The following is a 25,107-nucleotide window of genomic DNA, read 5'->3' on the forward strand; positions in this document are numbered from 1 at the left end:
TCCATGCTAACTTGTTGAAATAAGTGTCTATAAACTGTTGCAATGAATTTGTATAAAATGAAAATATGAATAGTCTGCCAAACACAATTTTAGTTGGTCTTAATAATAAAACTCAGAGTCAGATATAGGGGTTAAAGGTGAGCATCAGAGAAGCAAAGCAGCTCGTCACTAGAGCGTTCTCACCTCTACCAGAGCTCAGATCTAAAGGGCAGTCCTCTCCTCAGAATGTATCTCCAGACTGCACTGCTCCTCAGACTGCCCTGAGCTTCTGTCTCCTCCCACCTTACATTCCTCTCTAGTGCTGGGATTAAAGGTGTGTGTCATCACTGCCTGGCCTCTATGGCTAGCTAGTATGGCTAGCTTTGTATTCTGATCTTCAAGGAAGCTTTATTTGTTAGATCATAAGCAAAGTACTACCACAGTGTATCAAGCCCTCCATGCCTCAAATAAAAAACATTAGTTGAGAAAGTTAATTCTTATTTAACTAACTGGGAGTAGAGACTAAATAATCTGCATGTTTTCTTCCTTAAATTCTAGTACATAGAGAAAATCAAGTATTTGTCAAACAATAATGAATTGAGACATTCAAAAACAAAAGCTAGAATAAATACATATAAGTCTACATAATCTCTCATAAGTTTATTCTTAACAAGGAATCGCTCACTCAAGAATCATATTTTAGTTTTATATTTTTAAATTAACAAAATTTATAGTCTTCTGAAAATTCCATGTCCTTTGTACCTCAGTTAATTATTTTTCCTAAATGGAATTTCAAAACAATTTCTAGGTTTACTTTATGATTCTATAACTTACTCTGCTACCTTTAAAGAAAGTGAAATGGAAATAGAGAAATTTTAACATATACTATACATCTCCATAATTATATCTTGGGACAAGTGAAAATTTCTCAGAAAAAATACATGTGAAATATTTTAAAGTCTAATTAGTTTATCTTATACAATCAAAAACATTAAAAAGGCATTAGTACTGAACCTCACCATAAGAATAAAAACATATCAAGCATACTTACAATATAGAAGCAAAGTGACCAAATGCCACTATTTTTTCTCCCCTTTCGAGAAATGAATGAAATTACATAAGTCATAAAAATAATTGACATGGAATAACCACCAACATACAGAATCTGAAATAAATAGGAATATGAGAACAAATATTATAATACATGAAAACATTTGAATATACTAATATCAAGACAATATTTTCATGGTACTTCATCTATAGTAACTTAAATATCATAGAAAGTTGTTGAGTGGGTGGCTTAGAATTCTCATTTCTCATCAGGAACATCATAAAATACACAAAACCAGGAGAGGCAACTGCCATCTTTCTGCAAGCAAACGTTTACATATGACAAGTAACTCAAAAAAATGACAACTGGGATTTCTTGGTGTGCTGTGAGTGCTCTTGGCCTACCATGGTCCTTAATTGGAGATAGTCACACAGATGGATGCTCGTATTCTCAGTGTAGGATCTTGGTTTTTGTTGCCGCCTAACTGGAGCTTCGTGTTTGTGTATATGGGGGCAGTGACAAAAAAAAAGGTTTGAGAATATGCAACCAGTGTTACTAAATCTCACAGCTGAAGTAGTCAAAGGGATCCAGTCATGGTGGCACACATCTTTAATTTTAGCACTCCGGAGGATCTCCATAAGTTCAAAGCCAGCTAGGACTACATAGTTAGACCCCGTTCCCCTCTCCCCCATCCCCCCAAAAAAAAGGAAAAGGAAAAGATGGAGCAACAATTTTATGTCAATTGTATTTTAACTACACTTTAAGAAAACCTTATAAAAATGAAAATATTAAAAACTAAGAGTGTATTATATGATATTGTCATTATTTTGATGGAATCATTAAATGGTATTTGTTTTAGGAATGGTGTCACTTACCTGAGCAAGCAGATCTCTAGTTGAATGCATACTCTCTTGAGGGGCTGCGGCGTAGAATGCAACATACATAGACAAAGTGAGGATGTAGTAGATTGGAACCTCAACCAGAGCCTGCCCGAACCAGTATGCAGATGGGCAGAGGCCTGAAATCCACAGCTGGAGCTGAACTCCATTCTGATTTGGAAGCACAATCATCAGTTGGATATTATTTTTGTGAAAATATGAAATGTATAGAAAAGAAGCAAAGAGATAGTGATCATTAGGGATTAAACCTATGTAGACTAAGGGGCCTGGCTGTTGCTTTATTAATAAGATTAATCTTATTAATAAGATTGTTTATCCTCTGTGTTATTGCAGTTAATAAAAACAAATTATCCAAAGTCCTGACAGAGCAACAGTGCAGCCAATAAAACATTAACTTAATGGCCCAAGGCTCTCCAGCTACCATTAAAATATTTATTATTATTACTATTATTATTTTAGACAGGATCTCTCACTAAACACAGGACTCGCTAATTTGATTAGAGTGAATCCCTGCATCCTCCTGTCTCTGCTTCCTAGTGCTGGAGTTGAGAGCATACCATCAGGGCTTGGTTTTTAAATTGGTGCTGAAGATCAAAGTCAGGTCCTACTGCTTGAATAGCAAGCACTTTACTCAATGAGCTGTGTCCCTGGTTCTTAAGTCTTGCTTTGAAGTTAAATCCAGTGGTGGTCCCCTACAACTCATGATTGGAAATAGATATTTCCAGTCCTTTATTACTTCTTTAACTTGTTCACCATACAGAGATCTGTACATTCTTGACCTCATGAAGTTTTACTCTATGCCTAATATGGTTCAGTATTGGCCACAGATTCTAAACAACCCTTGTATAGAGTTCTATAGCCTTTGCTCTATGCAATTTCTTCTTTGACAGGACACTTATGTGCAACATCCAGCCACTGTGACCTGTTTGGATTCCAAGTTCTTTTTAGCTTAATAAGATCTTTGTGCATTGCTTGAGATCTCTCTCTGTTTCATGGAGGAGTTCCAAGAAGAAATGTGTGACGTACAACTCAAATTTATTGTTTCTTTTTCTAAGGAACCTCACCCAGTCTTCCACGGAAAAGATTAAGTTCTAGGGAGTCAAATTTCATCACAATGCCTCCATTACCCAGAAACAAAACATACCAAAATTTTTTTCTACTTCTCATTTTCCTTTCTCTTTATCCTTCCATCTGCTCACTCCTCTTCCCTCCTTTATTTCATTCTTGCTTTTTACTTCTATACTGTGTAATTCTGTATGAATCAACTGCTCAGTGTGTAAAAATGCACACTACAAAGTCCCACAATCACATTATAAATAACTTCCAATTGCTTAAATCAACTGAAGTTTCCATTATTTTCTACTACCTTATAGTCATCAATGCTGGTCATGGAAATATAAGGCGGAACGCAGGTCATCAAAAGGATCCATGAGATGAAATAAGGTATATGATTATACTGTTGGTGGATATCATCCTAGGAATGAAAGTAATGAGTGTACTTAATGTGCAAAGTCAAAAACAATTGTCTAGATTGCATTACTCAAAACATAATCAGTTACTTGTAATGTTGCCTTTAGTTTGTTCTGAGATTTTTTATATCCTAATTCAATTTTCAATATAAATTTTGCTTATGCATATATTCATTATTATAGAAATAGAAAGTAGTAATGAGAACAAGGCATTATTATGATTATAAAATTCTAAAATTTAGGCTGACACTTAAAGATGGGCAATATTTTTAGATTTCCAATAATTATTTTGATATTTTGTCAGTTAAAACCAATGCAATCAATTTAATGTTCAGGAATTCTGAACTTACAAGTTTCACATACTAGTTGTTTTTTTCCTCCTTCTCCCTGTTCGTCTCCTTCCATTTTTTGTTTTTTGGGTTTTATTTTTTAACATAGTCTTAATATGCAGTGCAGGTTGACTTTGAACTCGTAATGTTCCTGCCATAAGATCACAAGGGCTAGGAATATAGGTGTGAGTCAGTGTATTTGGATTCTCTCTCCTAAATTTATCATTTAGTGCTTACAGACAACAGCTCAAGTGATTATGCATAGTCATGGATGATACATTGTAACACACTATATATCAAGTTAGTATTAAATATATACTAAGATAGATCAAGAAAGTGATCTAATATATGAAAGAAGCACTATCAGTAATATGGAGATCATTCTGAATGGGACGATCTGGTAAACCCCAGATATAGTAGACTCTACAAGTACACACCAACTCAGGAAACGTGCTGTGGTCAGTCCGAATATGAGCTGATGTTGTGAACAGTCCAAGGAGTCCATTACTCACAATATCCACCAAAACCGGAAAACAATTCAGTCTCTTGGTGTGGCATGCTAACGTGAAGTTGTAGTTCTAAAAAGTAACAAAAAGGTTATTGATCCAGAAAGAGAAAACATAAAACCAATGTGTACAATCTGCAAACACTCTTCAAACACTGATGGGAGAGTGTGTTCTTTGTAACGTGGTTGGTGTATTGGTGCTTCTGCAATTCCCCTTTCCTTGAAGATACACAAATGAAAACTGTAATTTTTAAATACCTTAATTAAGCAATGGAACATAACTAAGATTTAAAACAAACCTTAAATAGGACAAACTAATTATGGCTACAGCCATGTAGCCATCCTTTGGAATTGAAATGTTCCCTCCTGGAGGGAGAAGTGAGAGGGATAAGAATCAAGACATTCACGAAATTACATGGCCTGTGAGTCCCCTTCTTGTAGCTATGAATAGTTAAGTTGCTAAGGGAGAGGAGACTCATCAGTGGAGCTGTCTACAAGCTGTGCAGTGAACTGTAGATTGTATCTTTTGGGAATTGCCACCCATGCTGGGGTGAAATCTGTGGTAATGTAGATGCAGATGCTGGAGTCACCCATATGCCTGTAAGAAAACCCAGTAAACTGGTTCACTGAGCCAGACTTGAGTAGAACAAGGTCTTTGGTTTTATACACATCTCCTCAAGAAAAGCCTATCATTTACAGAATGCACCTAATCTAGGGTTTATATTTGATATCTCTGGCCTGTGGTTTCAGATAACAAGTAGAAATTGTATTGCTTTTAATTTTTACATCTATTTATTAGTGCATGTGTCTACATATGTGCATGTTCTTTATTTTATTTTCTGTAATGTTTTTATTTAAATTAGACGCATGCATGTTTCACATGTCAATCCCAGCTCCCTCTCCCACCCCTCCTCCCTTGTCCCTCCACCAGCCCTCCTCAGCCCCTCACCCAATCCCCGCATCATTCCCCAGGGAGGGTGAGGCCCTCTTTGGTGGGATTTCTAAAGTCTGTCATTTCGTCCAGGGCAGGACCTAGGCCCTTCCCCATGTGTCCAGGCTGAGAGAAGAGCCCTCTATTTGTAATGGGCTCCCAAAGATCATTCATAAACCATGGTAAACACTGATCTACTACCCAAGGCCCCAGTGGCCTCCTCACTGAGACTACATTCATGGAGTCTGGATCAGTCCCCTGTTGGCCTCTCAGGAATCAGTCTGAGATTCAAGAGCTCCCCCTTTATCTGGTCAGCTGTCTTTGTGGGTTTCACCATCATGGTCTTGCATGTTCTTTCCACCACATGGATTCCAGGAATCAAACCCAGGTAAAATAATCACATATTGAGCTAGTCATGAATATAACTTTATTATTACTAAACTCATGAATAAAGTTCTCTGAATAATGTATGAAAGTAAGAGTCATTTTTCTTAAGTTTAAATGGTATAGTCATAGACCAAATTCTCTCCCCAAGAATAAAATATATGGCAGTATTATGTTATTTGTCTATAATGACTCACACTCAGTTTTTCATTAAATTGTCCTATAATTGCCCCAGCTCTGTTCCTAGTCACTAACAGGAGATACACGTACATTCTCACCACCTGATAGTATGATAGCTCCATTGTAATGAGTCTCTTCTGTGCCATTTCTAGTGCCAAAGGCATCAACTTCCAAAGATATGTTCTGTTTCTCCAGTGAGTGTATGAAGTCATCAATCTGTGCTCCTAATAGACAGTAAAATGTGAAAGGCACTATAAGTCAAGGGAATGTAACAAGGCTATGTATCAAAATGACTCTTCAACCATTTACATGTTACAACATGGACTAGTACAGATTTTAATTCTCTGTGTATTTCTTTTCTGAACAAATACCTGTTGTTCCCTTTTTGTTTTATGTTACATGTGGGAGCACATGCGTGTATATGCATGCGGAGACCAAACATCAATGTTAAATATTTTCTTTGATCACTCTCCACTGTATATATTGAATCAGGGTCTCTCACTTTGGCCAGACTCACCAATTCAGTTCGTCTACCTGGCCACCTTGTTCTGGTTACCCACCATCTGTGCCTCTTGAACTCTGGGATTACAGATAGGACTCCATACTCAGCAAGTTTTTATTTGGGCTCTTGGGATCTGAACTCTGTCCTCACACTTGCACTGCGGTTAACATTGAACTTTCTTCCTAGGTAATCTATTGTTCTTTTATAGACTTTCTAAGTGTGGTTCAATAATAATATTAATAATGATGCTCATATACTTATGATTTCTTTAGCTAAAAATAACTCTGACAATTAAAAATAACTTTGTTAACATCCTGTGATTTTTAGAATGGAAATTTCTTAGCTAAACAATATATTATTGCCTTATACTAATGGTTGCAATGGTGATCATATAATTAAAATGCTTTTAAATTTACAAGTTATTCCTACAAATATGGTATTTTATCCAACTTCTCAAATCTCTTTTTATGATCATTGTGACATTAAACTTTCACAGTATTTTTATATAAACCTCAATTTTCAATGTTTGGTGATATCATACATATCTCTTTTATCATACATTTCTGGAATCATTGTTCCAATTTAGGATAGTTTCCTAAACTGGGTGTAAAGCATATTGGTCTTTTCTTCATTTGTGTTTTTTTCTAAGCAATGTTCTTAATAGTGAATGTTATAATATTGCACAAGGAGGACCTTGGTGGATTCCATGACAGGCAAGGGACAAACATACCAGACAGACAGTGACAATATTCATTAACTCTATATTAACAACATTTCACCTGTTTTGTTGATGATCAGTAAGTTAGTGAGAGGCTCATGTGGCTGTTGTCCAGGGGTGAGGAAGTACATATGAGGAGACAGCTCCCAACAGTAATCTCTCTCATGTAGTATCTTGTGAATATTTGCTAATAAAATATGTAGAAGTCCAATCCCCAAAATCAGAACTCTACATAGAAAAAAAGTTGACAATGTAGACTTATAGCCATTTTCTAGTCTTCAAAACATTCGTTTAAAGACATAGATACAATATAAGTAAGGCATTAGTGAAAATAGACAATTGTATGCATGGTGTTTTATTTTAGTTCTTGAAATTTTCATCGTCTCTAAAATGGGAATAGTAACCATGGACTTACCCTCAGTAAACTTCCCTTGATGCTCACTGACCATGGGACAGCCTGTACAGTTTTAGAATATGGTTCCTTAATTATAAGTTGAGATTTAGCCTCATTTTCACTGCTTCTCTCCTAAAGTTCCCTTCCTGATGCACAGTCTACCACTACTCTCTCTCGCTCTCTTCTCTCCCACCCACAGTCTTTGGTCTTGCTCATGGCAACATAATTTTCTAATCCTTATAGGGTCATTTTTTTGTTTTCCCTTCCTTTGATCCACATCTGAAAAAGTTTAAAAAGTGTATCTCAGAATTACAGTACTAATGTTGAAACCTCATCCTTTTCTCCTTTCTAAGCATGGAAAACTGTAAGACTTCTTGCCTGCTGGGCTCTGTGGTCGGCATACTTCTGTTCTTGCTTCTCTTAGTCTGCTTTACAAAGTGTTTCTGAATTAACTACAAAGATTTTCCCTTTTATCTTAATCTTGAAATTTTTGTCACTATGAATCACTTATTCAGCAAGTGTTTACTGGAATTCTGCTATATGTCCTGGATCCCGTGTGGGCACAGGATGACATCTTATTGATTGACTCTGAGATGAGCATAGGGGACTCATGTCCTGAGACAAACTCCTTGAAAGTCAATTGATGTCTCTTATGCCCAGCTCCTAACCATGCCTGACATTTGGCAGGTATTGAGGTCAACCTTCACATAAGAGCCACAAAGAAGCAGAAGAACTTGAACAAGGATCAACTTTACAGCCACATTCCAGTTCGAGAGAAGTCTGTGAAATCTGTGAGTCAGAAGACACACACACCTACAGCATTAAGTTCTAATATGTCCATTGTTTCTACTGTGGTGACTTTGAAACAGTAACAGTAATAAAGAAACAGTCTGTGCCTTGTATTATTTCTGAGAGATTTTTCATTCAATGTATTAATATAATAATGTATAAACACCAGGACTATTAACAGAAATAACAGGTATATAACTGCATTGAAATTTATTTTTTATCATTTTCCTGCTGTTATACTTAGGTATGTTTTAACGAAACAGTTGGAAGATGCCAGGATGCCTTAATACTCACAGAAAAAAGTATGATTTCCTTTCATGTTTTAACTTCAAGAAGCGGAGCTTGGCAACTGCGCAGAGTTGCTGCCACCAGAGCACCAAGCCCCCCTTCATATTAGTCTTTTCATTGAGACAAGAGACAAGTTGTTCCATTTCAGCAATCCTCCCTGAGCCCCTTGTCCCTTCAGTTTGCACAAGATCTACAAGACAAAAGCAATCAATCTCTAATAAGTGCTTCAGTGTTTCTCTGAAAGCATTCTTTTTGATGCAGAGATTGAAAAACAAAAACCCTCTTACAGAAAATGGAATTCCAAGATAAAACATAAATGTGTCAATACAACTTTGAAAGTTTTTGAAACTATTTCACATGATCCTTCTTAAGAAACAAGCTGTGGACTATATAACAGCATAGGGAGTGTCCATATGCAGACATGTATGACAGCAGAGCTGACCTACAGCAATGTAAAACAGTATTTTCCCATTTATATATTAAGCCACAGAGCAGAGGAAAGTGTAAGTGGCTTAAGGAGAATCTCGTGGGGTGATGCTTGTGGAGGGCACAGAGCAGCTTGCTGGGTAAAGAAAATATTATAAAGCTTGCTTTACATGCCAAAATCCTCAATAGGAAAAACAGTAGTTGAAAAATTCATTTAATTAAATTATAATTTGTTAACTACATGGTAACATTGATCCACAAAACTCAACAGTTTCTCTAACAAACTAACTGTGATAATATTGAGAACCCACAAGAGTCTTCTTTGGGCTTTGTTTTTGTTTCGTTTCAATTTACACAAGTTAAATATATTTGTGTGTACTGAAATATCAGAAACAGATTTTAAATTTTGTGGGTCTTTTTAGAATGGACCTTGCTTTGTAGTACAGGTTTGCCTTGATGCTCCTGCCTCAGTCTCCCGGGAGCTGTGGCTATAGGTGTGTATCAACATGCCCAGCTAGAAATGCTTTGTGAGCAGGCTTAGTAGCTCTCCTGTGACATACATCCCTCTTTGAGCAAATGACTGGAACAAAAGATAATGGAAAGTGAATATGAATAACTACTGTTAGGCCATCACTATTGCAGCTAAGACCAATGGTTCCTGACAAGGAGACAAGGTAGCATCCCTATTGCTTGCTTCTTTTCCTGTCTGCTCACAAGAAACTCAGCAGCAAGAGAGACCATGAGTGTTGTAGTAGCCAACTCAAGTGCTCACAGAGGCAAGCAGCACTGGGATGTGCTGTTTTCCTGGAGGAAATCAAAACCATGTTGAACCCACACAGATGTAAAAGATTGGGAAGAAACAGTCTCAAGAATTTGAGTTCTCACTGGAGAGGCAGCCACTCTTTCATTTGCTTTGTTGACTCCAACTTGTTTTCAATGAAACCATGGGTGGATTTTAACTAGTAAAGTCCAAGGAAAGTTATTTTTCAAAAATTATTTCTTTTCCTCAGACTATATTCATTATTGTATTGTTGAATTTCTTAAGCTTCCTGTATTAGAAATGTATTTCTATTGGAGCCGGAAAGATGGATCACTGCTCTTCCAGAGGTACTGCATTTGTTTTCCAGCACCCATGTTGGCAGCTCAGAGCTGCCTAAAACTCCAGCTTCAGGGGATCCAATGCCTCTGAGCTCCACAGAAACCACACACACACACACACACACACAGAGAGAGAGAGAGAGAGAGAGAGAGTTGAAAATAAAATAAATCTTTTAAAAAAGTAAAGTACTTTTAAAAAGTACATTTATTCCTATGTATCAAGTAATACAAGAAATACATGCCCAACATTTAAATGGATCATTCTTTTAAAATAGAAGTTTTCAAGAAAACATTTGTTGGACACAGGATAGAAAATCTAGAATACATAAACACTTGGGAAGATCTTGTCAGTCATGGCTGGGATCAAATAGTGCATCTATGGTAGCAACGGCAATGGACAGCAGTGGATTTCCTCATTTCTACAGAACCTCAGACAACAACAACAAGCATCGTAACTGTTGAAAAGACACAGAGTGGTAGCTCTCATTCTTTTTACCTACCTGACTGGTCGATTGTTGATTTTCCTTCCAGTTTCAGGAACACCTCATTCAATGTTGTTATAGAAACACCATAGTTCTCAATTCCCAGGTCTGGGCATCTCTCGAGTTCCCTATAAAGATCTAATGAACAATTTTTTTTCAAATGTTGTTATCAGGGAAATCAAATGAAAACTGCTTTGACATTCTACATCTCAGTCAGAAGGGAGATCATCAAAAAGCACAGGATGTGGGGAAAGTTGCGTTTCTTTTCACTGCTGAGGAGACTATAACTTGGTTCACCAACAATGGAAATCAATGTGAAGACTTCCCAAAAAGCTGAAAACAAGCCAAACACAACAACAACAACAACAACAAAACCAAATTAACCAACAAAGACACAAAACAGAAACAACATATGACCCAGCTGTACCACTACTGGGCATATACCACTACTGTGCATATCCCCAAAGGACTGTATGTACTATTACAGAGACACCTACACATCAATGTTCATTGCCAGTCTTTCACAATAGCTAGGAATGAAATAAGCTTAGAAGTCCATGAATTGCTAATGAAAATGTGGTGCATGCACACAATGGAATTCTTTCTATTCAGCCATAAAGAAAAACAAAATTATGAAAATTTCATGACAATGGACGGAACTGGAACTAGAGGGATGACTTAGAGGGTAAAGGCACTTGTTACCAAACCAGGTGATCTTATTTACTTCCTGGAGCCCATAAGGCAGAAAGAGAAAACACTCCCAGAAGTTGTCCCCTGACCACACTCAAACTGTAGCATGCATGCTTCTGTCTCCAACACACATAAGATAAATAAAATATGTGTGAGAGGGAGCCTTAGAGAAACTTCTTTTTATGGTAGGTGATGCTTAATGTAGAGCATCACACACCAATAGTCAAAGTTCTGAGAATGAGTTCATGTACAAGCTCAGCCCTAAATGCAGCCATCTGTCTCTATCACTCCCTCCTGGGCCCAGAGAGCATCACAAGAGAGGAAGCAGAAAGAATGGGAGAGCTGGAGGGTTGAAGGAGAGCTGTGAGCCTGTCTTCCGGACAGGACATGGCTGTTGCATTCACGAACACACAACAGCCCTGACTACCTACCTGCACAAGACCTGTACAAGGTTAGGCCCTTCTGTGTTGATCCATGAATGGAAAGATGCTCATGAGATCTCACCTTTCCCTGAGGTGCTGATGGCAGCTAACAGTTGCTGGCTGAGGCACTGCCACAGTCTTCAGTGGTTAGTGAGCACCGATTGCCAGGCCTCACTCTACCTGAAGCCCTGTTGTTTTCTAGACTATACAAACCTTTTTAAGTGGAATGGTTATAGCGAGGTTAACACTTCCTCATGATTCTAAAGCATATTTATATTTTCATAACAAAGTATATATTTGAACTTCCATGACTAGTAACTTATCTGCCTGTGATAATTTGAATGTGAATGGCCCCTGTAGGTTCATATATTTGAACACTCAGGCACAAGTTTTGAAACTGTTTGAGAAGGATTTAGGAATAAGTATGTACTTGAGGGAAGTGTGTCATTAGAGGGGGATTTTGAGGCTTCAAGCCCACACCAGGACCAGGCTTTTCTTTGTCTGATGCCTTAGGATCAGAGTGTAAAGCTCTCAATTACTGATCCAGCACCATGCCAACCTGCTACCATGCTTCCCACAATGATGGTCATGAGTCAACCCTCTTAAACTGTAAACAAGCCCCCATTTAAATGCTTTCTTTTACAAAAATTGCCATGGCCATGGTAACCCTTTACACAATAGAACAGTAACCAAGACACTGCCTTTGTGTATGTGTGTGTGTGTGTGTGTGTATATATATATATTCTGGTCTCATTCACTTAATATGGGCTTTCACAGTCCCTATGATCTGGGGCAAATGCCCTGAAAACCAAACACAATTATTCTGTTTCATGCACTGGCCTGACAACAAGGATATTTTCTAAATTCAAGCCAGAAAAAAATAGCCTCAAAAAAATGAGACCTTTAGACAATAAGTGAAACCAAAAGTTTTAAGTCACTGTGTTTGTTTCAGATTTATGAATGCTATCATGTTGCTGTAATACATCAAGGATACTGAAAACTGTGACAAACAAGAAACTTACTTAGAAGTCATTGGATGTTATGTTAAAATCTCTCCAGCGTGTTCTTATTTCCGAATATTTATGAAACAGTCCACATGTTGCACTGGCTGTGCAAGCATCTTCAGCTCTGCTGGCTGTCAGCATACGCCATTATGACCCAGGTACTTCTCTCTCATACACTCACACACCCATGCACGAATTCTTTGAAGGTTTTGATAAACTCCCATTTTTTATTGTTACTTACTGACTTTGTTCTTTTATTTTTTTTTCCCTGTGTGGGAACAAGAGACCTTGGCCAGAGGCCCACTTCCCAATCAGCCTGGGAGCAGGCAGCTGTAACCGACCACAAAGAAAACATGTTTACTAAAAACATGTTTACTAAAAACAATCTGGTACCTATAAGAAATGTTTACTGGAGCAATAATTTCCTGATAAGGGCTCACCCTTATCCAATGACTAACCTCCTCTTCCTGACCCCCTACTGCCGCCTCTGGTGTCAGAGTGCATAACCAGCCAGAGTAAGAATAAAACCAAGCCTTCTTTCACCACCGACTGGTCTCTGTGCCATCAATCCCGACACCCTCTGCAGATTCTCAGTCCCAAGCTGCACAGCGGGTGCGGCATACCTGTGGAAAATTGTGCTTTATTTTCTACTGTTTGATAAGATATATACAACTCGGTTTTCAAATTGAAAGCAACAATGAGGGTCATTTTATCTGGTATGAACGAGACACTGCTACTGTGAACCTGCATTTAGCACCACCGTCTTTAGAAGTCAGGAAACAGGAATAAGTTCTAGGGTTTGAAACAATGACCAAAGGATTCAACAGGTCCTCACTTCTCAGAAGATGGGGTTGGAGGCAGAATTCACCTTCACACAGTGACTTTTACTAACTCATTCTCTCTGCTTGTTTCCTGTGCAGAAAGTGTGACAGCCAGTGTATCAAGCTTTTATTGCTGTTATGAGGACTCTGAGTGATGTGTCCCATCAAACACTTGTATTGTACTTCATACATGATCAACCAACATGATGCTCCATGCTATTGACTATTACTGTGGATTCATGTTATAGCTCATGGATAATGAATTACCTGGAAATTTATTTGTTCTTTCTAGGGGTAATATGTAGTTCAGTTTTCCTTCGCTTTCTGCTGACAATTTGGAATCAGGGATGTGTTGTTTGATGAGGGACGTTATTCTCTCAGGCACACACATTTCATTCAGCTGCAAACTGTTATTTAAAAAGTGGAATATGTTATTTCAAGCAATCTCCAACATTCAAAAATAACTTAAAAAGAGCACTTATAAATTCAATGTAAAAAGCAAGTTATGCAAACTTGAAATAAAGAGGTAAATTAGTTAATGCAAATACACTACAAATTAACTAGGATTTTAGTTAAGAGATAATGCTACTATTCTAGGTTAGTGATAGCAAAGATGTTTAAAATGAATCTTGTCAGGGTTGAGAAAGTTGTAAGACTTTAGAAGAACCAAATAGTGTAGACACTTAACTACATCTATACTATATTTTCTCATATTTCCTCTACAATATGCCATGTATCTTATATTCCAACCTTGCCCACTCTTCCACCCTTTACTTCTTCCTACACACACACACACACACACACACACACACAGTACACTTATGCACATATTTTATTTTAAAATATATTTTTATTAATTCTTTGAAAATTTCAGACACGTCTACAACGTATGCTGATTGTAGCCACCCCTGCTCATCCTTTCAGTTCCCCGTGTCCCTTCTCCTTTTTTTCTCGAGCCCAGTTCTCATCTACCCCCACCTGCCCCTAGAAGGCCTACCTTAAGTGATAACCAATCCCCCACTTCTTCTTCAGGAACAGAGATGAGCCTGCACACTTTAGCTTCCCCTTGGAGATGAACACTTTCCTATCTAAAATGGAAGAAGCCAAGAAGGGAGGTATCATTCATTTTAGAAAAAAACCATGAGGTATAGCGAAATGTATAGGAGTTGATACAACTTTAAAAGTCAGATGCAATTATGGTTAGAAAGACCCACCATCATCTCTGATGATTATGTAGATAATTTATGTGTCAAATACCTTAACGGAACGAGTTACATGGAAATTTATGATATAGGTAAACATTAACTGATCATGCACAAACATTTCGAATTGATTTATTAAATTATGGCATTCAACTGAATGACAATTATCTTGAAATTAGTAAACTTCCTAAGAAGGCCGTGCTGTGTGTCATCTCAGTACTGTAGAATGTGAAGGGATACAGACACCCCATACCTTTGTCAGAAGGACCCGGGTCATCGCATCCAGCAACATAAAAACAGCGAGAAAAAAAATTCAAGATTTTCAGACCCAAGTCCTCATCCTGATGCTTAAGGAAGTTAGCAATTACCAGCCAGAATGTCAGCCTCATCCATGAACTGAGTGCTAAAGACGACCACTCGATCTGCTTTGCGCTCCTTCAGGAGATTCCACACTCGGTGCCTTGAGAAGGGATCCAGTCCAGCAGTGGGCTCATCCAGTAGGAAAATCTAGAGGAGGGATCAAATGAAAGAATTTTCACTGACTACAGAAGCAGGCAAGACAGAGGCTAGGTATCTACTTGACTGGCACCCACAGCTCTACCACATCACCTCCATCATAGTACCTTTGTGGAAGGCTGTTTCCACACGGAATTTTTGACTTTCTCTTTGAAACTTCATTGACTTACCTGAGGGTCTCCTAAAATGGCGATTCCAAAAGTCAATTTTCTCTTCTGTCCACCACTTAGGTTTTGAGCAAGGGTATCCTGAATATTTTTCATTTCCAATTCCATCAAAACTCTTTGTACCTACACATACACGCACCACACAAAAATACATTTAAGCTATAACTAGAATGCTTTTTAACACTTTTGACACTATATAATAAAGTGTAATGGTTTGTAACAAGCAGTAATATCTGCTTGGGATTCATGTAACTCCATGTTTACTTGATATATACTTGGAAGAAATTATATACCTCTTCATAATTCAATCTCATTTGAAGACGAAGAAGATCACTTCTTATATCAGACATTTTTAAGATTAATGATCTAAGATAATATCACAGGTTACACATAAACGTTTGTTATTCCTAAGTTTTTGCAGCCAACCTCAATACACTGATTTGCATGCAGGCAACTTAATGCAAAAAAAATCAAAGTAAAGTGGATCAAACATTGATTTAGACACAGTTGGAATTTTTATGTTAGTCTTAGCATGCCGTGTACCTCATTATCCACCTCATGCTCTCGAATCCCTTTTATCTTAGCAAACAGCCTGAGATTTTCCCGTACAGTGAGGAAATCAAATTGTACATTACATTGTGGACAAATTCCAGTGAGCTTGATGATATTTTCCAAGTCCGATTTTTCTGACAGTTTGTTATTGTAGATAGTGACCCAACCTATAAACAGGGGTTTCAAAAGACATCATCAAGATAAAACAGCATCTTTACCTTACTATAACTTAAAAACTTTACAAAATAAAGTGAAATACATGATTTTATCTTACTCCTGGTGATTTGTCTATTCCAAGTTTCATTTTAGTATTCTATCTCACCTGTATTTGAGAATATGGTACATCCTACCTCTTACCATTAAGAAATGAAGTCAATTCTCTAACCTCTTAGCTATGTATATAACTTGCTTTGAGCAATGCGAGTCAATAATATTGAAAGAGAACATGAGACGGTTGTTTCACATTGGCATTGATTCTCTCTTACTGCTCAAAAATCCTTAGAACCTCAGCCCTAGAAATTTTCCAGAGATGAAAGAGAGAGAGACAGAGACAGAGAGACAACTAGAAAGATGCACAGAGACAGGGGAGACAGATGGACAGACACAAAGACAGAGCTAGAGTGACAGAGGGACAGATATGAGGAGAAAGAGAATATTGCAGCTAAAATCTCAGGTGTATAGGTAACGCCATTCTAGGCAATAAGCTACAGTCAAACAGTAGGATTGAGAGACCTTTTCAGTCATCCCATCTACATGACAAATAATACATGATGGTATTTTAAAAGTTGCCGGGTTTTGAGAGTACTTTATCTATACATAAAAATGTTATCAATATATGTGATAAATATCTATTGAAACTATGAATTCTATGAAAATTTGAATATTCATAAATACTAAATTCTGTACAGTTCAGTTAGTATCATATAAAATTTTAAAAGAATAATATATCTTAGATGTCATTTTCTAGTTCCCTCCATTTGCTTGAAAATTTCAAGATGTTTTTGCTGCTGAGTAATTGATGGAAGCAGATGCAGTGACTCACAGCCAAGCACTGGGCAGAGCTCATATTTTTTAGTTGAAGAAAGGCAGGAGGGATCTTATGAGCAAGGAGGGTCAAGATCATGATTGGGAAAACCACAGAGACAGCTTATCCAAGCTAGTGGGAGCTTACGGACTCTGGACTGACAGCCAGGGGACTTGCATAGAACTGAACTAGGCCCTCTAAATGTTGATTACATTCATATGGCTTGATCTGTAGGGTGGGGTGGGATGGTAGTAGGAGCAGGACTTATCCCAGGTACATGACCTGGCTTTTGGATCCCATTTCCTAAGGTGGGATAACATGCTAAGCTTTGGTACAGGGGGCAGGGAGTTGGTCCTGCCTCAGCTTGGTATGACAGACTTTGTTGACTCCCCAAGGGAAGAATTACCCTCTCTGAGTAGTTGAAGGGTGGGAAGGGGAGAGGTGGGAAAGGGGGAGCAACGGAGAACTGGGGTTAGTATGTAAAATGAAATACATTTTTAAATAAAAAATGTCAATCTTGACGGGCATTGGTGGCGCACACCTTTAATCCCAGAACTTGGGAGGCAGAGGCAGGCGGATCTCTGTGAGTTCAAGGCCAGCCTGGTCTACAGAGCGAGTTCCAGGACAGCCTCCAAAACAATATAGAGAAACCCTGTCTCGAAAAAAAAAACAAATAAAATGTCAATCTCTATGAGCTTAATTATCTCTGTCTTTACTTAATGCTCAGATGTCTAACAAAAGCATCAAAGATCCACTTGTCAATCTTGAGGAAAGTCTCTTACCTTTGGTGGGAACACACAGCCCACTAAGGATGTTTAACAGTGTTGATTTCCCAGCTCCACTGTGACCAAGGATTGCAGTGATCTGACCCTTATATACGTCCAATGACAGATCTGGAAGGGAAATGGCATAAAGTTTTAAAATCACAAATGTAGGTTTAATGCAGGGGTCATATCGTGCCTATGCATTTTTAGAATGTGGCTAAAATTTATGAAAGTATACTTTCATCCACTTATTAAATCAAAACTAATGCCTTAATTTTTCACCTTCAAAGCCTTGAAGTATGCAGTTTTATTGAAATTGAAACTTTACATACATAGATTCAATAGCAACACCTTGGCACATTATAACCATTTGATGATTTCTTAAATTTGAAACAAATCAATAGTGCTATTATCTGACTGAAAGTCCTAGGAGCCAAAAGAAATTTTGCTCCCTCCCTTCACAAATGTACATGCAATATTAAAGAAGATCATGCGGTTGACATAGTGAACTATAAGTGGTAGACAAATATGTCGTTAAGTTTCCTACTAGTCTACATCTCTCATGTGATTACAAAAATTACACAGCATGGCAACATTAGGTCAGTCAGGAGGCAAGCAAAACAACAACATGAGGGTCAACACCTGTTTACAAAGTCTAGAATGGCTTACAGAGAGAAAGTCAACTGACCAAAAGGTCAAGATTTTCTGTGTCTTAATTACTCACCTTTCAAAGCCTCTGTGAGCTTAGACTTTTCTGTATATTCTTTTGTAAGTCTTCTGATTCTGGGGAAGACAGAAAGAAGTGTATTGTTTACAAGGCCGCGGTGCTCTTTCTTATCTAGCTCTGAGCTTGGTTGAAGGATCTGGATAAATTTGGGTGCAAGAATATGAGGGAAAGCATGTGAACTTCATTTAGCTGTGCTTAGATGGCAACAGCACTTTAATGCTTTAAAAACTGACCAGTGCCTGAGAGCTGCTTGTTTTGGTGTGGCCTGAGGCTTGAACATTGTTCTCGATGATGAGCATTACTCCTGACCAGAGCCACACCACCTCTAGTGATGGGGAGCTAGATGAGGATACAGCAAGACATCTAACATAACAAGACTGAGCAGGAAATGTAGCAACATAGAGATGGTAGAGGTGACATCTTCATGAAGCCCAGAATCTCTGTAGATCAGTCAAGCAGTAGAGAATGACAAGAAGAAGACATGTCACGAACAACATCAGAAGTTTCTAGCTATCATTATACTTTCTTTAATAACCGACAAATACAATTATCCCCCATAATTCTGCTTTCCTGCTCTGAAAGGAATACTAACAGTACATGTATGGCAGTTAGTTTGAAGACTAAGAAAGTGTTTCATGTAGCATGCCAATGCAGTAGTCCATGGTAGAAGGATATGTTAGAGGGACCTGGAAGAATTGGAAGTTGCTAGTGGTGTGCTGGATATGATTGAAATACACTGCACATATATTCATAAAATTCTCAAAGAATAAGTCAAAAATATTTTTTAAAGTAAGAGTTGCAAGCATAAAGACCTTGAGGATTTCTTCCGTATTTGAAACAAACGCAACTAGCACTACATGAAACAGGTACTTTATTGCAGACCAGGATGCAGGTGTGCCTGACTAAAAGGCATGTTGTGCCAATTTCCAGCCTTGTCACTTGATTTATCCCTTTTCCTTTGTCTTCTTTGCTGGAACAATGAATGCATAAAGGAAGAAATATTAAGAGGAGAGAACAGCAGCAGTAAGTGACAGGCAGAGAGGAGTTTTGCTGAATTGTGGCTGCTAGTGTCTTATTCTAAAGTCTGGCACTTAAAGAAGTGTGTTATGGTTTTTAAAAGAATCAAAATGCAGCACTCTTAGGCATATATCCAAAAGATGCCCATTCATACAACAAGGATGTCTGTTCCACTATGTTCATAGCAGCATTATTTGTGATAGCCAGAACTTGGAGGCAATCTAGATGCCCCTCAACCAAAGAGTGGATAGAGAAAATGTGGTACATTTACACAATGGTGTACTATTCAGCAAAAAAAACCAATGGAATCCTGAGATTTGCAGGCAAATGGATGACACTAGAAGAAACCATCCTGAGTGAAGTAACACAGTCACAAAAAAGAGAAACATGGCATGTACTCCCTCATATATGGATTTTAGACACAGATCTGGGGAGTGCCAGCCTACAATCCCATGGCCAGAGAATCTGGGAAACAGAAACTTCATTCAGTGGCTGAGGGAAGAAGAGGCAGACTCCCACGGCTAAGCACTGAGCTGAACTCAAGAAAGCCAGTAACAGAGAGGGAGGACTGATGACCAAAGGGATTAAGACTGGGCTCGTTTAACCCCAGAAACAGCTGACCTGACAAAGGTTAACTCTTGAATCCCAGGCATCAGCCTGGGAATCCAGCATGAGACTGATCAAGACCCCTTAAATGGGGGTGTCAGTGAGGAGGCCTAGGTAATCTATTGAGCCTTGGGCAGTAGATCAGTATTCATCCCGAGTATATACATGAACTTTGGACTCCCATCCAACAATGTAAGATGCACTCTCACCCTGAACTCTTGGGGGTGGGTCTAGGCCCTGCCCTGGATGAAATGACAGACTATGGACACCCCCATGGAGGGCCTCACCCTCCCTGGGGAAATGAGGGGATAATGGGGGGGTTGGGAGGAGGGCACGGGAAGAGGGGAGGGAAAGGGAAAGGGGCCTGGAACTGACTTGTGAAGCAACCTTGTTTCTAATCTAAATTTAAACTTAAAAATAAAATAAATCATAAAAGAAAGCAAAAAAAATGCAGGACAGGAAATTACAGGCACTGGGGATGAGGTTAGGTAAGACCCCCATGAAGGACTCAAAGGAGGGATTGTGTGGCTTAACTGTGTGACTGGAGTAGGCTTTAGGCTGAAGATAGCATTGCCCCAAACTGGCTGTCGTCTGCACCACATGAGATCTCACCTGATGGCTTCTTTCCCATGGAATTCTGAAGACACGGGTTCAAATGAGTCATCAGAAAACTCATAGTCAATTTCATTGTCAAGGGCTTGATTTTGTTGTGACCAAAATGAGGGCTTCAGGAAAAACCAGGGTGAGTGCTGTCGTCCATATTCACCTACTAAAACAGTGTAATTACACATGGGGTCAGCCAGTGTTTTAAAATCCCATCTTCACCTCTAAATGTGAATGCAGTTCAACACAAGCAAAAGCTGTCTAACAGTGTTTTGACATTGGGGATATAAAGAAAATATGAAGATATTAAATTAACTACATGAGCAATGAAAATTTGAGGAAAAATGAAGATAAAATACCATGAAAAAGCTCTCTGGGATCTCCTGGACCAGGAACTGCAGCAAGCTCGACTTTCCCCCGCATGACCGCATGACCGCATGACCAAGCTACCAGGAGCCTTCTGAGAGAGCCTGCCTAAGCCCATCCCCACTCAGGGCAGAAGGCAGAGTGCAGAGTACAAAGGGCAGAGCTCCCACCCACTGGAAGAGGGTGTATCAGAGACCTATCTGCACCCACCAAGAGACCCATCAGTGAACTGGATCTGCTTGCACCCACAGAAAGAGAATCTTGGACCCATTCTCACCAGGGAAGAAAGAGACACCATCTGTACCCACTGAAGAAAGGAATGGGAAGACAACAATACAAGAACAAATTCAACAACTGAAAAAAACAATATGACGTCACCAGAGTCTAGGGACCCTACACCAACAAGATCTGAACATCACAACACAGATGAAACAGAAGAGGATGACTTAAAAACCAACTTCATGAAGATGATAGAAACACTAAAAGAAGAAATGAGAAAATCTTTTAAAGAAATGGAAGAAAAGACAAACCAAAAATGACAAGAAACAATTCAAACAGCACAAGGTTTGAAAGCTGAATTAGAGACAATAAAAAAAAAACACAGTCTGAAGGAATGCTGGAACTAGAAAAGGTGAGTAAATGATCAGGAACTGAATACAGGAGTTAGAAGAGAGAATCTCATGAGTTGATGATTCACTAGGAGAAATAGATTCATCAAACAAAGAAAATCTTAAGGGCAACAAATCCCTAACACAAAATATCCAGGAAATATGGGACACCATGAAAATGCCAAATCTAAGAATAATAGCTACAGAAGGTAAAGAAACCCAGCTCAAAGTTGCAGAAAACATATTCAACAAAGTCATAGAAGAAAACTTTCCCAACCTAAAGAAAGACATGCCAATGAAAGTACAAGAAGCCTACAGAAAACCAAATAGAGTGGACCACAAAAGGAAGTCCCCTTGCCACATAATAGTAAAATCCCCAAACAAACAGAATAAAGAAAGAATATTAAGAGCAGCAAAGGAAAAAGGCCAAGTAACATACAAAGGTAGACCTATCAGAATTGCACCTGACTTCTCCATGGAAAACTCTGAAAGCTAGAAGGTCCTGGATAAATATTCTACTAACATTAGGAGACCACGGATGCCAGCCCAGACTACTATACACATCAAAGTTTTTGATCACTATATATAGAGAAAACAAGATATTCCATGACAAAATAAGATTTAAACAATACATATCCACAAATCCAGCCCTACAGAAAGTACTGGAAGGAAAACTTCAATGTAAGGAAGGTAACTACGCTCACAAAAAAACATGTGCAATAGATAATCCAACTTTACCAAAAGACAAAAGAAAAAAGGGGTAAATCCACAATTACATGACCAACAACAAGTCAAAAACAAACAGGAATTAACACTCCTTAATTTCCCTCAATATTGATGGTCTTAATTTGCCTATAAAAAGACACAGGCTAACAGAATGTTTATGAAGACAGAATCCATCCTTCTGCTGCATACAAGGAACACACCTCAACTTCAAAGACAGACATTACCTCGGAATAAAGGGTTAGCATAAGATTTTCCAATCAAATGGATCTAAGAAACAAGCTGGTGTAACTATCCTAGTATTGAACAAATTAGACTTCAAACTAAAATCAATCAAAAGAGATGAAGAAGGTCATTTCATATTCATCACAGGAAAAATCCATCAGGATGAAGTCTCAATTCTGAACATCTATGCCCCAAATACAAGGGTGCCCACGTTCGTAAAAGAAACATTACTAAAACTCAAATCACACATAAGAACTCACACAGTTATAGTGGGAGACTTCAACACCCCACACTTACCACTGGGACCACCAGACAGAAACTCAACAATGAAACAAAGGAACTAACAGAAGTTATGACCCAATTGGGTTTAACAGACATCTATAGAACATTCTATCCAAACACAAGAGAATATGCCTTCTTCTCAGCACCACATGGGACCTTCTCTAAAATTGACCATGTACTTGGCAACATAGCAAACCTCAATAGGTACAAAAAATTGTAATAACTCCTGTATCTTATCGGACCACCATGCTTTAAAGTTAGAATTCAACAACACAAATTGCAGAAACCCTACAAACTCATGGAAATTGAGCAAATAGGAAATTGTCCTGGGTCAAGGAAGAAATAAAGAAAGAAATTAAAGACTTCCTAAAATTCAATGAAAATGAAAATGCAACATACTCAAACTTATGGTACACTTTGAAGACAGTACTAAGAGGAAAGTTCATAGCACTAAGTGCCCACATGAAGAAACTGGAGAATAGTCACACTAGAGAATTAACAGCACAACTGAAAGCTCTGGAACAAAAAGAAGCAAACTCATCCAGGAGGAGTAGAAGCCAGGAAATAATCAAATTGAGGGCTGAAAACAATAAAGCCGAAACAAAGAAAACAATACAAAGAATCAATGTAACAAAAAGTTGGTTCTTCAAGAAAATCAACAAGATAGACAAACCTTTATCCAAACTTACAAAACAACGGAGTGTGAACATGCAAATTAACAAATTAAGAAATGAAAAGAGGGACATAACAATGGACACTGAAGAAATCCAGAGAATCATCAGGTCATACTTTGAAAACCTGCACTCCACAAAATTTGAAAATCTAAAGGAAATGGACAATTTTCTGGATAGATATTAAATCAAGAACAGAAAAGCAATTTAAATAGACCTGTAACCCCTAGGAAATAGAAGCAGTCATCAAAAGTTTCCCAAGCAAAAAAAAAAAAAAAAAAAAAAAAAAAAGCCCAGTGCCAGATGGCCTTAATGCAGAATTCTATCAGAAATTCAAAGAACAGCTTACACCAATTCTTCTCAAAGTATTTCACGCAATCGAAGCAGAAGGGTCTTTGCCAAACTCTTTCTATGAGACTTCAATAACCTTGATACCCAAGCCATACAAAGACACAACTAAGAAAGAAAACATCAGACAAATATCCCTCATGAACATTAATGCAAAAATACTCAATAAAATATTAGCAAACTGAATCCAAGAACACATCAGAAAAATCATCCACCATGATCAAGTAGGCTTCATCCCAGGGATGCAGGAATGGTTCAACATGTGAAAATCTACCAATGTAATTCACCATATAAACAAACTGCAGAAGAAAAACCACATTATCATCTCACTTGATGCATAAAAAGCCTTTGAAAAAATCCAACACCCCTTCATGATAAAGATCATGGAGAGATCAGAGATAACAGGAACATACCTGAATATAATAAAAGCAATATAAAGTAAACCAACAGCTAACATCAAACTAAACAGAGAGAAACTCGATGCAATTACTCTAAAATCAGGAACAAGATAAGGTTGTCTTCTCTTTCCATGTCTCTTCAATATTGTTCTTGAAGTTCTAGCTAGAGCAATAAGACAAGAAAAGGATAACTGGATGCTGGCATGTAGAAGAATGCAGATAGATCCATGTGTATCGCCATGCACAAAACTTAAGTCCAAATGGATCAAAGACCTCAACATAAATCCAGCCACACTGAACCTCTTAGAAGAGAAAGTGGGTGGTATCCTTGAACGAATTGGTACAGGAGACCGCTTCCTGAACATAACACCAGTAGCACAGACAATGGGGTCAACAATTAATAAATGGGACCTACTGAAACTGAGAAGCTTCTGTAAGGCAAAGGACACAGTCAGCAAGACCAAAAGGCAGCCCACAGAATGGGAAAAGATATTCACTAACCTCACGTCTGACAGAGGGCTGATCTCCAAAATTTACAAAGAACTCAAGAAGCAAGTCTCCAAAATACCAAAGGATCCAATTAAAAAGTGGGCTACTGAACTAAATAGAGAATTCTCAATAGAGGAGGCTAAAATGGCTAAGAGGCACTTAAGAAAGTGCTCAACATCCTTAGCCATCAGGGAAATGCAAATCAAAACAACTCTGAGACACCATCTTACTCCTGTCAGAATGGCTAAAATAAAAAAAAACACCAATGACAATTTATGCTGGAGAGGTTGTGGTGAGAGGGGAGCACTCTTCCACTGCTGGTGGGAGTGCCAACCTGTACAGCCACTTTGGAAATCAGTATGGAGATTCCTCAGAAAAATGGAAATAACCCTACTACAAGACCCAGCAACTCCACTCTTAGGCATATATCCACAAGATTCACATTCATGCAACAAGGA

At 38.3% G+C, this 25,107-nt stretch overlaps 1 protein-coding gene across 2 annotated transcripts in view; it reads right to left on the reverse strand.

Moving 5' to 3' along the window:
- Positions 1-25,107, reverse strand: part of LOC101829788 (ABC-type organic anion transporter ABCA8A) — a 77,097-nt gene that overhangs the window by 26,154 nt on the left and 25,836 nt on the right. For both annotated transcript variants that reach the window (XM_013113339.3, XM_040750005.1), the window contains 16 exons: positions 20,549-20,705; positions 18,311-18,369; positions 17,605-17,715; positions 15,790-15,965; positions 15,250-15,369; positions 14,932-15,070; positions 14,359-14,449; positions 13,629-13,768; positions 10,443-10,562; positions 8,425-8,608; positions 7,009-7,175; positions 5,818-5,951; positions 4,165-4,305; positions 3,296-3,403; positions 1,906-2,079; positions 1,031-1,144 (listed from right to left, as the gene is read on the reverse strand). In XM_013113339.3, the coding sequence (XP_012968793.2) occupies positions 1,031-1,144; positions 1,906-2,079; positions 3,296-3,403; positions 4,165-4,305; positions 5,818-5,951; positions 7,009-7,175; positions 8,425-8,608; positions 10,443-10,562; positions 13,629-13,768; positions 14,359-14,449; positions 14,932-15,070; positions 15,250-15,369; positions 15,790-15,965; positions 17,605-17,715; positions 18,311-18,369; positions 20,549-20,705 (2,135 nt within the window). The remainder of the gene's footprint in view (positions 1-1,030; positions 1,145-1,905; positions 2,080-3,295; positions 3,404-4,164; positions 4,306-5,817; positions 5,952-7,008; positions 7,176-8,424; positions 8,609-10,442; positions 10,563-13,628; positions 13,769-14,358; positions 14,450-14,931; positions 15,071-15,249; positions 15,370-15,789; positions 15,966-17,604; positions 17,716-18,310; positions 18,370-20,548; positions 20,706-25,107) is intronic.

Source organism: Mesocricetus auratus, unplaced genomic scaffold, assembly GCF_017639785.1.
Source record: "Mesocricetus auratus isolate SY011 unplaced genomic scaffold, BCM_Maur_2.0 Super-Scaffold_100007, whole genome shotgun sequence".
NCBI lineage: Eukaryota > Metazoa > Chordata > Mammalia > Rodentia > Cricetidae > Mesocricetus > Mesocricetus auratus.